At 41.7% G+C, this 15933-nt stretch overlaps 1 protein-coding gene across 1 annotated transcript in view; it reads left to right on the top strand.

The window, feature by feature from the left end:
• The first annotated feature begins 729 nt into the window (after positions 1-729).
• LOC311036433 (uncharacterized protein) overlaps positions 730-15933 on the top strand; it is a 52595-nt gene continuing 37391 nt past the window's right edge. Inside the window, exons 1-6 of the mRNA XM_084045126.1 lie at positions 730-842; positions 3808-4037; positions 12204-12287; positions 12676-12759; positions 13330-13437; positions 14498-14560. Of these exons, the coding sequence (XP_083901252.1) occupies positions 733-842; positions 3808-4037; positions 12204-12287; positions 12676-12759; positions 13330-13437; positions 14498-14560 (679 nt within the window). The 5' untranslated portion in view covers positions 730-732. The remainder of the gene's footprint in view (positions 843-3807; positions 4038-12203; positions 12288-12675; positions 12760-13329; positions 13438-14497; positions 14561-15933) is intronic.

Below are 15933 nucleotides of genomic sequence, written 5' to 3'. Positions count from 1 at the left end.
CTGAGGTCTGTGGAACAGAAGTTCAGCTCGCCACTTTTGAACTAATCCGACGATCGAATCAAATATAACGGGCCTTGCGGGCCAAATATAACGGGACTTGCATAATTACACGTCAGATTATCTCTTAGTTCTAAATGTTCAATAGTGATGGCTAGTGATGGCTACTGTTAAACAACTATTTAATTGCAGTAGTAGAATATTCTGTGAGATTTTATTTCATTTCTTGGTGTGTGTGTATGCGCGCGTGCATGTATGTAAAAGAGACTGAGAAGTGTGTGTGTGTGTGTGTGTGTGTGTGTGTGTGTGTGTGTGTGTGTGTGTGTGTGTGTGTGTGTGTGTGTGTGTGTGTGTGTGTGTGTGTGTGTGTGTGTGTGTGTGTGTGTGTGTGTGTGTGTGTAAGAGATTGAGAAGTGTGTGTGTGTGTGTGTAAGGACTTGAGTACTAATCCTCAGTCAGCCTAGCTGAAGGTTTGCTTCTGTCAGAATGAGGGCTGTTGTCGCCGCTGCGTTTCTCTCTGCTGTCTTCTTCTGCTCTTTCCAAACGTCATGCGGTCAACGGGACTGGGGGGGCGGGGGCATCATACCCTCCTCCTCCTCCTCCGTCAGGACGGACATCCACGCCGGCGGGGACAGGTCCGGACTCTCCGGACCGCCGCCCGACCCCCTCTGGGACGAGCTGAGAGGCCTGAAGGAGATGCTGCTGGACCTGAGGACCGCCGCCGTGGAGCAAAGGATGCTCCTGAGGAGCCTGGAGTCCAGGGTGCAGGACCAGGCCGTGGGCTCTGAGGAGCAGAGAGCCAGGACGCAGAGCCTGGAGGAGGCACTGGGGCAGCATCAACACAGGTAAGAGACTGACCGACAGTGGTGGAAAAAGTACTTTTTATTTTATTTGTTTTACTTAAGTTAAAGTGTCAATACTGCAATATAGAAATACATGTAAAAGTTCGGAATTCAAAATTGACTTGAGTAAAAGTACAAAAGTATTGGTATCAAAATGTACTTCAAGTACCAAAAGTAGAAAGTACTCAATATGCAGAATGTTCCATTTCAGGTTTTCAAAATGTATAACAATCTTTTGAAAATAGCAGATCTACAAGCTCACAATGCGTCGCATCGTGACACATTGTGAGCTTGTAGATCGGCTATTTTCAAATAGCCAAAATGTTTATAGGGCTGAAGTGGTGTGTTTTGTAATAATAATCAAAATCTACAAAGTAATTAGTAACTACATTATTCAAATAATTGAAGTGGAGTAAAAGTACAATATTTGCCTCTGAGATGTAGAGGAGTTGAAGTAAAAGTACTGAAAATTTGAAATACTCCAGTTTAGTAAAAATTCCTCAAAATTGTACTTAAGTACAGTACTTGAGTAAATGTACTTTACGTTACTTTACACCACTGCTGACCGACCTACCGGCCGACCGGCGGAAGATGTTTGGGGTCCCGTTGTGCCCGTGCTGATTTCGGGGCGCTCGGGTGATGCAGTGGTAAAGTCCCTGCCCACCACCACGGAGGTTGTGGGTTCGAATCCAACGCGGTGCCTCCGACTTTGTCGGGCGTCTATGCGTCTTCCGTCCCCCGTGTTCAGGGGAGGAAAGCCAGGCGGGGAGGGTGATACTGGTCATTGCATGTACTCCTACAGGCTGGGGCGGCACTTGTCAGCAGGGAGTGTTGCGTGGGAGGACTGGGACGAAGGCCCTATGTCCTCCCGGTGGGGGCTCCTCACTGGCTGGTGAGTCAGTAGGATACAACAGAAGTGACAACACAGAAATGTGTGTGGGGAGGAATTAATTGGCATGATGACTACATTTTTTTAAAGATAGCACTGGGCATAACGGCTCGCGCAGACTGCTCTTAAAGGCAATGGCATCTGGCATGCTGATTGTTTTTTATTAATGTAACTCCCAAACTACACCTATGCATCATTTAAGGGGTAGCACAGGTGTTTTAGGGATTAGGCTGGTGTCGCAAGATAGCATCTCGGCCACGGGGATGCCCCTTATAGTGTGTGGCGTGACTTGGGCGCAAGATAGGGCCCTAGATCTCAGATTACTGACGTTTTTAATCATTGCTATAGAGTGTTTGTTATGTTAACAGGAGTCTCCCTGTCTCTCCAGCTCTTTAATAAACAGAAAATACATGTTCAGGTAGGTGACAAAATGTCAGCCAATCAGGAGAGAGTACCCATTTATCAGATTCATTTTAAAAGTGTTCCAGTTCCAATTTTGTCTGCTCATGTATTTGTGTCATCACTTCCAATTTCACTTGTTTAATCTGTATCCTGTCTGAGTTTTCTTTCCTGATTTGATAAAATTGGTATCATGACCTGGAAATGTATCTTCTCTTTAATAAAGAGCTGGAGAGACATGGAAACTCCTGTTACTGACCAAACACTTCATAGCAACAAGTACTATCAGAATATAGAGCCATTTAACACTTACTGTAACCAAAGAAAATCACCTTTAAGCACTTAAACAAGACATGAAAATTACATGAAATGTCATTTACAGCTTGGCTACCAATATAATAAGTTCAAACTTCAACAAAGTTTACAAAGACTGCCACCAGCGTGAATTAACATAGGAATGACCCTGGACACAAATCAATGGTCCATTGTGTGACCTGCTAAATCCTATAGTGTTAAGTGTTAAGAGACATGCGCGTGAGGTCATTAAAATAGCGCCCCACCAAAGATAAAATCACCAAATGCAACACTGTGTGTGTGTGTGTGTATACGCGTGTGCGTGTGTGTTTAGGTGTCTGTCTGGCTGTGGCGTCTCATAGGCCTGCTTGCATTAGGTCTCTTCCGGTTCAGAGGCCGAACATAAGCCACGTTAGCAGCACTAGTAGTGCTAGCTGCATTGACACGGGGGAGAGTTACATCGCATCACCATGGCTTTTCACACGAGAAAACCTTTTCAGGCTGTATGCAGATACAGAGAAAACGGAAAGTGTGGCTGTAGTGTACAGAGTGTGTGTTGAAGAACATCTACCCTTGACGGAAAAACAACGGCACATTTGAGATCCATGAGTTTAGCCCAAATGCGGAAGAGCACCGAGCAGGCGCACCACAGTTTCAGATGACAGAAGCACGCGCTTGGTTCAGAGTATGGGAAGCCATTGGTAGATCCCTCATTGGCTGGCCTTTAGCCAATTGGGAGAAAAGTGAGAAAGTGACGACTAGTTGCAGCGTCTGTTTATTGACAGCTTGTTGCCAAGCTGTAAAAATAGCTGATGTACAAGCTCACACTGTGTCGCGCTGTGATGCTTTTGTTTTAAAACCCCAAATGTTTGAGCAGAGTCCCTCAGGGCTCTATGGTAGTGTATTTTCTGTTTTTAAGTGGGTTCAAGTGGTTAAAAGTGGTTTAACACATTAAGACTTTGATGACTTTGTTGTCGTCAAATATGCAGCCAATGGTGTCCTGATTTTAACCAATTAAAACTGGGAAAGCACCTGTGTAATTTTAGATTTTACCTATATGTAATGTAGAGCAACATATGTTTTTTTTTGTAGAATCAGCCTCAGGTCTTAACTCACCGAGTGTTGTCCCAGTGCCAGAGATTTCTTTAAAAAAAAGTGCTTAGGAAGCGAGATACAGCCTTTTTCAGTTATAAGTTAAACAAGGAGTGGATGGAGCTGCACATCTTCAGATAATGATATCTTGGGTTCTGAACATGTAAAAAAAAAAAAAAAAAAAAAAGTCATTGGCACACTGCGCCATAGCGGTAAAACACGTGAAACACGTTAATGGCACTCAATGAGTTAATAATGACCGATGTATATCTGTGGGGCTCTAAAAACACACAGGATGCAGGACTTGGAAAGCAACGCGGCAGGGCAGAAGGACCACGCACACCACTTGGAGGTGAACGTAACGCAGCAGATGAAGAGGTTGAAGTTGAAGATGGACGACAACCAGGACCTGCTGACAGACCTGGGACTGGCCCACAAGCACACCACGGACCTGCTGACAGACCTGGGACTGGCCCACGAACACACCACGGGCCGACTGGAGCACCTGGAGGAGCACCACTCAGGTAGAAACTACAGTATGAGGTTGTTCCGATACAGACACCAGGATCGGAAAAGCTGCCGATACACTGCCTAAAACACTGGTATCGTATCTGTATCGGCGAGTATGCCAGTCTATGCCATTACGATGCCACATAATGTCAATCACATGATGATATGTCATTTACAGTAATCAATTATTTTGAATGCTTCAGTTGATGTTGCACTTCAACTTTTTTTTGATTTCAAGGACCCCCATAACTCTGAGAGTGTACAAATGGAACCAGTCCATTCGGTTCCATTTGTACACTCTTAGAGTTACAGACCTGTAAGGGTCCATTTGGAACCCCCCCAAGGAACCCTGAGAGTCCCTGGACCCCACTTTGAGAACCACTGTCCTGGATTCTTTCTAAATCACTCATGGGTGTCGGATTGTTACTCTGTATCAACCAATATGCAACTTATGGGTATGGGAAAAAAATGATATTGGTACATCTCTAGTAGAAACCACAAATTACTTTATTCCCTCAGGGCTCTATACTAGTGTCCGTTATGTTTCTGTTATTGCTACGCGTCGTGCTGCAACGCGTTGTGAGCTTGTCGATCGGCTATTTTCCAGAGAAAGCCTTCCCCACAATAAGGATGCTGGGGTGTAAGTTGTGAAGACCTGAGGGCGGTAAATCAGTACTGTGGTTCTCAAACCTTTTTTCGTGCAAAGGACCCCCAAATTGATATTTGGCCCCATCAGAAAATGTTTTGTGCCAGGGACTATTTGTGCGGGCTTATCAATGTTGCAGCTAAAAATAAATAAAACAATAAAAATGTGGAATAAGAAAAAGAAGGGGAGACGCACAAGTGCATGAATTTAAGCTAATTGAAAACACGTTGGATTAAGAGTGGTATGATGTCTGTATGAAAGGAGCATCGACATTAAAAAAGTTCTGTTTGAGCGGCGAGGTGCTTTAGGTGTTACAGTATGCAGCAGTCGGATCATTGCTGGATAAAAACTGTTCAGAAGTCTGGTGTTCTTGCTCCCGATACTAATCGGTATCGTTTGCCTGGTCGTGCCCTCAGCAGCGGGGTGTAGTAGTAGATTATGGCTGCGGTGGCGACTGTCCCTGATGATGCTGCCTGTCAGCCACAGCCACACATCGTGGCACCCTGAATTTCAGGGTGCTGGAGGCAGTAGAGCCGTTGCTGAGCCTTTCTCGTGTTGTGCGTGTGGCCCATATGACGTCCTCTGAGATGTTTATTCCAAGGAAGTTAAAGTCATTGATGTGAATAGGGGTGTGCTCTCTCTCCTGTGGTCTTGTTGACACTGATAGCGAGGTTGTGCTGTGCTCCTCCTGGCACCACCACGTTAGTGTACCCAATCTCGGCCCTGTAAGGCCGTCTCATCGTTGTTGTGGATCAGGCCCACCATCACCGCTGGGCTTGATGATGACGTTTAGAGCTGTGCGTGGCCATACAGTCATGTGTGCACAGTTTGGTGTTCAGAGAAATGTGTTGAGTTGTGTAGGTGATTATGAAGTGAAGATCTCTCCAATTTGGTGCAATAAAATGTTACCATATATTTACCAGTGATGGAATAATGACCTCACGTGGTTTGAAAAGAAAAAAAACAAACTCAAAGTTCAGAGAAATGTACATGTGCTGATAATATTTTTTATTATAACACCAGCACCACCATTACAATATTATCGTCAGTCACCCCCTACGGTAGAGCAAAACAGTAGGTCGGGACTCATGTTTGGGTCGCAGACCAATTTTTATGGGTTGCGAGTAAATATCCCCTATAGTTTTTGTTTCCTTCATTTTGTTTTTTATTATTTAGAAAGGTTTTCCCCAAAAATTCACACTTTTTCATAAGTTAAAAACACATTATGTTTCAAAAGAATTCCATAAAAATTAAATAATCCATTAATTAGAGGGAAAAAATGCTTTTAAGAAGCTCACAACACGTCTCATCGTGACCTGTTGTGAGCTTGTAGATCTGTATTTAGGGTCCCAGGGAGACATAGAATTTCTCTTTTGGGTCTCGAGCTAAAAAGTTTGGGAACCACTCTCCTAGAGGCAGCTTGCGTGCCCCAGGCGTTTGGAATCCCTGCAGTAGACTATACTGTGAGTGGTGTCGCTGTCAGTGAAGATTGTTCTGCACACAGTATTTCTTACAGTATTGATGGATTTTCCAACTTTTTATCAAGCGTAAAGTTTATCAAAATGTGCAAGTTTCTTTGAGGACTGCTATAGCAGAAAGATACTTGTTGCTCTACTGTATTTACAGTGAATGGCAATAACTCAATGTCATGGACAGATTATAGGGAAAATGGGCCCTGTGCACCCCCCCTAGTTCTAATCAAATTCAGGATTTTAATGTCTTGTCTTTATGACAAATATAGCCTACTTTGCAAGCATTTCACGTTACATTGTCAAGTGCAAATATCATCTGCTAAGTCAGTGGTTCTCAACCTGTGGGTTGGAATTTGGGGGGTCCCAAGAGGATTAGCTTAATATGCAACATTGTTTTCTCACTCAACAGTAAACAAACCAACATGCAGTATAAGTGTATACAGGATATCTGCTCATGTCCAAAGTTACAATTTAATGACTTTTAAGACCTTTTTAAAACCTCTAAAATGTATTTTTCATTTTATAAGAAGTTGTCAACAAACTATACTATAAAACGGTGGTCAAACATTGGCCAAATTGTCAAATATTATCTAAAATAAAGATGGAAAAAATGTAAAAAATAGCTGATGTACATGCTTGCAACGCAAGCAATCTCAGTTCACATCTGTGGAACCACCGGCTTCGAATGCTATCAATGCATTAAATGGGAGATTATCACGTTTTATCAGACCATTGAATGGGGCGAGTAGGTGACGAGTAGGCGATACACCTACCCGCGATTTGTCAGACCATTCATTGGGCGTAATCAGGAGCTACTGACCTACTTTGGAGGCCCCACAACAATATTTACGATTCTGTGCCTATCGGTACATAACTCTAACGGCGCTGAGTAGGCGCACCGCTCAGGACGGCAACTCGGTCGCTTTAGCTCCCTCGGTGGTCCTTTGCGGGGCTCCAGCTCGCCTGAGACTGCGCGCCTCCGTCATGGTCCGAAACCAAAACAACCAAAACCGAAACTGAACTATTTAAGTCATCTCCGTTGGTAGGTCAGTATGTCTTGATAACACCCAATGAATGGTCTGATAAATCGCGGGTAGGTAAGTAGGTTGCCTACTTCGCCCATTCAATGGTCTGATAAAACGTGATAATCTCACATTCAATGCATTGATAGCATCCGAATCAGGTGGTGGAACTGAGTCAAACAAAATGTAATGCCTCAATTCCTACAATTCCAAGTGCTTGTCAGGGTCCCTAGTTCACATTTGATCATTTTGGGGGATCGCCAGTTCAAATAGGATTATTTAGGGGTGTCCTCAGTTCAAATAGGATTATTTTTTGGGGTTTCCCAGTTCAAAGAGGATTATTTTGGGGGTCCTCTGTTCAAATATGATTATTTTGGGGGTCCTCAGTTCAAATATGATTATTTTGGGGGTCCTCAGTTCAAATATTATTATTTTGTGGGGTCCCGGCCTGAAGAGGTTGAGAACCAATGCGTTAAGTCAACTACAGGACGGCAGACAGTTTGTTTTAATTGATGCAACAGACTGTTTGCAGACTGTGTGCAGATTAGTAGTTCTGAGCGCAAGTCTAGACTACTGTAAATTTACCAGATGAGATCATTAGACTCACCTGCTGCCACGGAGCGGAGGTCGAAAGAGAGCACGCACTTCCAAAACATTTTTTACCCCCTTTTTCTCCCCAACTTAGTTGTTATGCCAGTTAATTCCTCCCCACACACATTTCTGTTGTCACTGCTGTCGTATCAGTACTGACTCACCTGCCAGTGAGGAGTCCCCACCAGGAGGATGTACAGGGGTCTTCAACGTTTTCAGGCCAAGGACCCCCTAGCTGAGAGAGAGATGAAGCAGGGACCCCTACTATATCGTATAAAATTGTGTTTCAGATTCAACATTTTTTGTTTACGTGGTCTGCTCTTTTTTCCCTCTACACCTATGCCTCTTTGCCAAAAATAGCCGATCTACAAGCTCACAACGCCTCGCGCTGCGAGGCGTTGTGAGCTTGTAGATCGGCTATTTTTGGCTAAAGTTCTCCTCAGAAAAGCGATGCTAGGTTTAAGTGGTTAAGGTAAAATAAAAAATCACATCACACAAAGATTTGGCGGACCCCCTGTAGTAACTCTGAGGACCCCCTAGGGGTCCCGGACCCCCTGTTGAAGACCCCTGGTGTAGAGCCTTCGTTGTACTTCTCCCGCCAAACACTCCCCGCTGACAGGTGCCCCCCCCCCCCAGCCCGTAGGAGTACGTGCGATGACCGATATCACCCTCCTCGCCCGGCCTCCCTCCCCTGAACATGGGGACACAGCCAAAGGCGACAACATACTGTAATCTCCGTCCCCTTCGGCAAGGCGGAGATAATGCGGGGAGAGCTGCTTTCTGACTGTACGAGGTACTCTGTCATCATGCACCGTGTTGATGCCGACAGAATGGTTATTGTAAGGTCAGGCACGAGGCACTATTCTTTAAGGATTTGGCTTGTAGGCTTCAGGTTAAAGGGGAATTTTGGACCACGGTTTTCTTTTCTATGATGTTATGATATCCTATGAATGGTACAGTAGAAAGATTTCAATCTCGAGATTTCAATCTCGTCTAGCGAGACGTCCGTTGCATAGTGTTCTGTCACTATGAACGTCAGATCTCACAAAAAAAAAATATATATATCGCATAAAAATATGCGATCTAGCGCAAGGCCTATTGGCGCGTGTTTTTAGCTGTGGCGGACCCGGGATGGAGTTATGACATTTTTCTACTGTACCATTCATCCTAAGATATCATAACATCATAGAAAAGGTAAGAAAACCGTGGTCCAAAATTCCCCTTTAAGGTGACAGGCTCAGTGAGAAGGAGAGGTAGGCTATGTACATGTTGTTAATAGGGTCTCATTTGTAAAAAGAACATAATCAGAATTAAGGTGGGTTATTGACGACTTAATCTGCAAGCTGTCAACGTTGTGAGCTTGTAGAACAGTTATTGTCACTATTTTTTATTTATTTTACACTTTCACGGCATTCCACGAATGTGATAAAAAAAAAAAAAAAACATTCCCTCTCTAAAATATAGGGGAGATATCAAAAGCAGAGGCATGGATCGACCCCCCCCCCCCCCAACCCAAATCCAACCTGGTCTTTAACTGAAGCTGTTGTTGACCCACTTCAGGATGTAATGCATGACTCATCATAGGGATTTATTAATCTCTCACACACACACACACACACACACACACACACACACACACACACACACACACACACACACAGACGGCTACTTATTATAATCCCGGCTCTTGTAGTTCCATCACTGCAGGAAAAGTGCTGGTTCATGAGGCGAGATGTTGAATTGATAGTTGATAGTTTGCATTTAATTCATGTATAGTTCATAACTACATTATTTCTGCTGTCAATGGTGTGTAGCATGACAATAAACTAAGATCTTTAATGTATTTAATATCTATATCTGGGGAAGTGGGGAATATTTCACCCGGCAGATGGCTCAGATGAGCGCTTGTGCATGCGTGCCTGTGCCAACACTGTCATGCACACACACACACACACACACACACACACACACACACACACACAATTCAAAGGGCTTTATTGGCATGAGAAAACATACGTTTACATTGCCAAAGCAAAAAGCACAATACAACAATACAGCAACACAATCAAAACAAAAAATGTACATTTGAAAGTCAGAATCTTCAATAGATCAATTTCTATGTACCAAGATCACTGGGTGCAGGTATAGTGCAGGAATATACACAATGATTAGTCTTTAGGGTGGTTGTGTTCCGTTCGATATCCTTCTCCTATCACAGCAACTCACGAATCTTGCTGCTGTGTTTGCACACTGTTGTACTTCGCCCAGCAGATATGGGAGTTTTTTGTCATTGGTCATGTTTTCAAAATCACACACACACACACACACACACACACACACACACACACACACACAGACACAGACACACACAGACACACACAGACACACACAGACACACACAGACACACACACACACACACACACACACACACACATAAGCACATGCACACATTCTAAACACACAAGGCCTGAGGGAATATAAAAGGTCTCAAGTCGGTTTAAAAAAAGTTGCTGCAGATCACAGGTCAGGTCATTTGTTCCAAAGAGTAGGTGGCTAGGAGGCTAGGTGGCTAGGAGGACACATCTGAGAGGCCTGACTGGGCTGTGAGCAGATCACATGGGGATCACTGTGTGTGTGTGTGTGTGTGTGTGTGTGTGTGTGTGTGTGTGTGTGTGTGTGTGTGTGTGTGTGTGTGTGTGTGTGTGTGTGTGTGTGTGTGTGTGTGTGTGTGTGTGTGTGTGTGTGTGTGTGTGTGTGTGTGTGTGTGTGTGTGTGTGTGTGTGTGTGTGTGTGTGTCATATATAACAAAAAATGAATTAGCAAAAGTAGCAGATCTACAAGCTCAAAACACGTCGCAGGTATCTGTGCTACGTTTGATGCTTTTGTGTGATGCTGTAGTATGATCAAATATATAGGGTGTTAATTTGTACTGATAATGTTTTTTGGCTGTGTGTTTTAAAGCTGCTCTATGTAACATTCCTCTTCTACCCCGGATTTGAACCCGGTTTGTTGCCCTGGGCGGACACGGTCGCCTCGGAAAACAAGCAAGTGTTGATCAAATACATTAATACAATCAATTTTCGGGTACTGCATTGTTATTTCTCGCTTCAAATGTTTTCAAAAGAGCAATGTTTAGCTGTAAATGACATGGTGTGTTTGTTTACATGGCTGCCGTGTTGGATACGGCATAAAAATCAAGCAGCACAGATTGATATGAGCAGGTGCTCTGAGCCTTTGATTATTATAGAGCTCATCGGTCATTATAAAGAAATAACACACAGCTGAATTCAGTGATTGACCAATTAGAATCAAGCATTCAACCAAGCCGTGTTAATAAGCATATATAGCGTGCTGCGGTGTCCCCAGCAAAATCTGTTGATGCAGAATCACAATCATTTTAACCACATTATCGATATATATGTTTGCTGTTCAAAAATAGCAGATATACAGCAGATATACAAGCTCATAGCGCGTCACTTCGTGCCACACTATGAGCTTGCAGATCTGCTATTTTTGAACATTTTTTTAAAAATCTCGAAAATCTTTGGAAGATTTTGAATTATTTTTTAATTGTTTAACATAAATCTTCTCTTCTGGGGGGTCCCTTGAACAGAACATTTTCAGATGGGGGTTCGCGGACAAAAACATATCATTTTAGGGGTCCTTGACTTGGAAAAGGTTTGAGCCACTCCTATAGTGTCATACAAAAGTAGCAAAAAATAGCCGATCTACAAGCAGCCTTATGATTGACTGTGTCAAACGAGCTCGGAAAACAAGCAAGTGTTGATCAAATACATTAATACAATCAATTTTCGGGTACTGCATTGTTATTTCTCGCTTCAAATGTTTTCAAAAGAGCAATGTTTAGCTGTAAATGACATGGTGTGTTTGTTTACATGGCTGCCGTGTTGGATACGGCATAAAAATCAAGCAGCACAGATTGATATGAGCAGGTGCTCTGAGCCTTTGATTATTATAGAGCTCATCGGTCATTATAAAGAAATAACACACAGCTGAATTCAGTGATTGACCAATTAGAATCAAGCATTCAACCAAGCCGTGTTAATAAGCATATATAGCGTGCTTGGAAGATTTTGGAAGATTTTGAATTATTTTTTAATTGTTTAACATAAATCTTCTCTTCTGGGGGGTCCCTTGAACAGAACATTTTCAGATGGGGGTTCGCGGACAAAAACATATCATTTTAGGGGTCCTTGACTTGGAAAAGGTTTGAGCCACTCCTATAGTGTCATACAAAAGTAGCAAAAAATAGCCGATCTACAAGCAGCCTTATGATTGACTGTGTCAAACGGTGCGCTCATTTTTGACATTACTGCGATGGCTGGTTTGCATAATTTTTTACTTTGATGAGGGCCGTTTCAGTGCTATGGAGATCAGTCTTTAGTTGTTGATCGTTGACAGATAAAGATTTATCTCCTCGATTTCAGCTCAAGCTGCCCAGCTGTCATCTGTAGACATCAGACTGAGTTTTACCGAGAACAAGCTGGCCGAAGTGAAGAACGACACTGCAGGTTTGTACGTCTTTGTTGTTTTGTTTTCCTGTCTGTCTCTCTTGAGTCCAGACTGAAAGACAGTCAGACAGAAAAATAAGTTAAATACTGTAGTTGTTTAAAATGTTGTGTTTTGTTGTTGTAAAACGATACATTAGACACATAATTCATTCAGGTACTGTAGATTATATTTGAGACACTACATCCATTCAGGCAGTAGTCTATACATTAGACACAACATCCATTCACACAGTAGTCTAATGATTAGACACTACATCCATTCAGACAGTAGACTATAAATTAGACACAACATCCATTCAGACATCAGTCTAATGATTAGACACTACATCCATTCAGACAGTAGACTACACAATGATTACATTTTTTTAAATAATATTTTTAATTTCAGCTCATGCTGTCCACCTGTCATCTCTAGACAGCAGGCTGAGTTCTAGTGAAAACAAGCTGCTGGAAGTGAGGAATGATACGGCAGGTTTGTACCTTACATTTGTTTTTACTGTCTGTCTCGCTTTGTTTATGCATGTGTATTTAGGCTGATTGATTGATTGAGTGCAGACTGAAAGACAGTCAGACAGAAAAACAACATAAATAGTTTTAAGTTGTGTTTGATTGTTGTAAAGGAAAACATTAGACACATAATCCATTCAGACTGACTATTTAGTAGATTTAACATCCATTAATAAACTAGACTATACATTAGACACAACATCCATTCAGACAGTAGACTATACATTAGACACAACATCCATTCAGACAGTAGACTATACATTAGACACAACATCCATTCAGACAGTAGACTATACATTAACATTAGAAGAAGAAAACAAATGTACAGTAGACTATTTGACAGTAATTATTTAGACAACAGAACACATTAGACATATTTATTTAGACTGTAGAATATTATACATCAAACAGTATTTATTTAGTCAGTATAATATACATTAGACAGTATTTAGTCAGTATAATATACTGTATTAGACAGCAGACGAGCACTCGTTGCTTCTCGTTAACGTTCAGTTTGTCCACCGTCTCCTCTCAGCGTTGTTCAGGTTGAGCCAATTGGATCAGGAGTCTAAACTGTCTGAGTTGGAGAACAGAGTGACAGCCAGCCAGACACAACTTGACCAGTTGAAGACACACAACACAGGTTGATCTGTTTGCTTTTACACTGCTGCTTCAATGAACCCATTAAAACTGGGAAAACATCTGTGTCATTTTAGATTTGAGCTATAATAATAATAATAATAAACTTTATTTGTATAGCACCTTTCATGACATGAAATGCAGCTCAACGTGCTTTACAGAAAAAGTACAAATAATTGAACAATAAAGCAAAAAAGAAAAGGAAACGCATAAAACAACATTAAAACAAGTATATTGCAAAAAAGGCAGTGAATCAGGCAACACAGTGAGGACATGAATAACAACACAGAGATTTAAAAATCAACTAAAAGCAAGAGTGAAGAAATAGGTCTTGAGCTGTGCTTTAAAGCTGTCCACAGAGGCTGCAGCATAACACCTAAGACAGGCACACCCTCTGTAGACAGCTTTAAAGCACAGCTCAAGACTTATTTCTTCACTCTTGCTTTTAGTAGATTTCTTCTTAATCTCTGTTATTTATGTCGTCACTGTTTTTCTTGATTCACTGCCTTTTTGTTTTGGACATTATTTTATTGCCATTATTCGTTGCCATTATTTCAATGCCATTATTAAAAAAAAAAAGTTTTAATGTTGTTTTTTCTCTTCTTTTTGCGTTATTGTTAAATTATTATTGATTTTCTGTAAAGCACTTCTGATGTATTTATTTTTGTTTTTTGCACTGTAAAGCGCTTTGAGCTGCATTCATGTCATGAAAGGTGCTATATAAATAAAGTTTATTATTATTGTTATTATTATACGTTTTTCAGAAAACTCTTACGATTTAGAACAGTGGTTCTCTAAATGTTTTGAAAATGTTTTTTTTTTTACACAAATCTTCTCTTCTGGGTGGTCCCTGGCACAAAACATTTTCAGATGGGTGGTCCGCGGCCAAATATACATCAATTTGGGGGTCCTTGGCACGAAAAAAGTTTGAGAACCACTGATTTAGAAGGCATTCATAGAATGGGCCTCAGGTCTTAATGGGTTAAGGGACATAATGAGCAGAGGAATGTCACTTCAACATTAAACGACAACATTCTTGTTTTGTTTTAATGACTTAATTTCAGCTCATGCTGCCCAGCTGACGTCTTTAGACACGAGACTGGAGGAAGTGAGGAATGACACTGCAGGTTTGTGCATCTATACACTTTGTTTTCCTGTCTGTCATGCACTTTTATTCTGTCTAAAAAAAACTCGGGTTGGTTGGTCAGGGTTTTGTTTGTTGCTCTTGCCCATGGCTGGGAGTGCTTGTGAGTTGCAGTGGTGGAAAAAGTTCACATTTTTTTCCACATTTTTTACTTAGGTAAAAGTATCAATTCTGCAATGTAGAAATACTTACAAAGTTATAAGTAAAATCCGGAATTAAAAATGTATTTGAGTAAAAGTACAAAAGTATTGGTATCAAAACCAAAAGTAAAAGTATTCATTGTGCAGAATGTCCCATTTCATAAGATTTCAAAATGTATAAAATGTATAAAAATCTTTGGAAAAATGCATCGCGACGCATTGTGCTTGTAGATCGGCTACTTTCAAGTGGACGAAATGTATATAGGGCTGAAGTGGTCAATGTATGTTTTGTAATAATAATCAATCAACAAAAATCTGAAGTAACTAGTAACTAAAGTGTTCAAATAATTGTTGTGGAGTTAAAGTATAATGTTTGTCTCTGAGATGTAGTGGAGTAGAAGTAAAACTACAGAAAATTGGAAATGGCCTACTCCAGTAAAATAGAAATGCCTCACAATTGTACATAAGTACAGCACTCGAGTAAATGTATTTGTTACTTTACACCACTGGTGAGTTGGGAGACCTTTGTGCCAGACAGTATCTTAGGCCAGTGGTTCTCAAACCTCTCAGGCCACCCGCAAGCAAACCCATATCAGGGGTCTTCAACAGGGGGTCCGGCCGGGACCCCTAGGGGGTCCTCAGAGCTACTATGGGGGGTCCGCAAAATCTTTGTGTGATATGATTTTTGTTGCCAGACCAAATCTCCTTAACAGAAAGTACGTGCTGAAAATACGCTCACAGCACGTTGCAACTCCACACATTGTGACACTGTAGATCTGCTATTCTCGCTGAATATTTGCCCCCAGAACAGCGATGCTAGTCTTCATGTGGTTAACAGGTAGTTGTTGCTTGAATAGAGCATTGGGTTCTCAAAGTGGGGTCCGGAGACCCCCAGGGGGTCCGTGGGGAGGTACCAGGGGGTCCCCAGCGAAATTAGCTAATATAACGTCACAATCATTTAAACCACTTAATCCATATTTTATACTTGGCTATTCAAAAATAGCAGATCTACAAGCTCATTATGAGCTTGTAGATCTGCTATTTTTGAAAAATCTTGAAAATGTGTGCAAATCTTTGAATATATATATTTCTTTAAGCGAACATTTTAACTCAAATCTTTGCTTCTGGGGGTCCCTGGCACAAAACAGATGGCGGTTTCCGCGGCCAAATAAATATAAATTTGGGGGTCCTTGGCATGGAAAAGTTTGAGAACCAC

Source organism: Gymnoscopelus microlampas, assembly GCF_963454915.1.
Source record: "Gymnoscopelus microlampas genome assembly, chromosome: 20".
Lineage (NCBI taxonomy): Eukaryota > Metazoa > Chordata > Actinopteri > Myctophiformes > Myctophidae > Gymnoscopelus > Gymnoscopelus microlampas.
The sequence above is the reverse complement of the archived record's forward strand: the minus strand, read 5'-3'. Positions and strand labels throughout refer to the sequence as shown.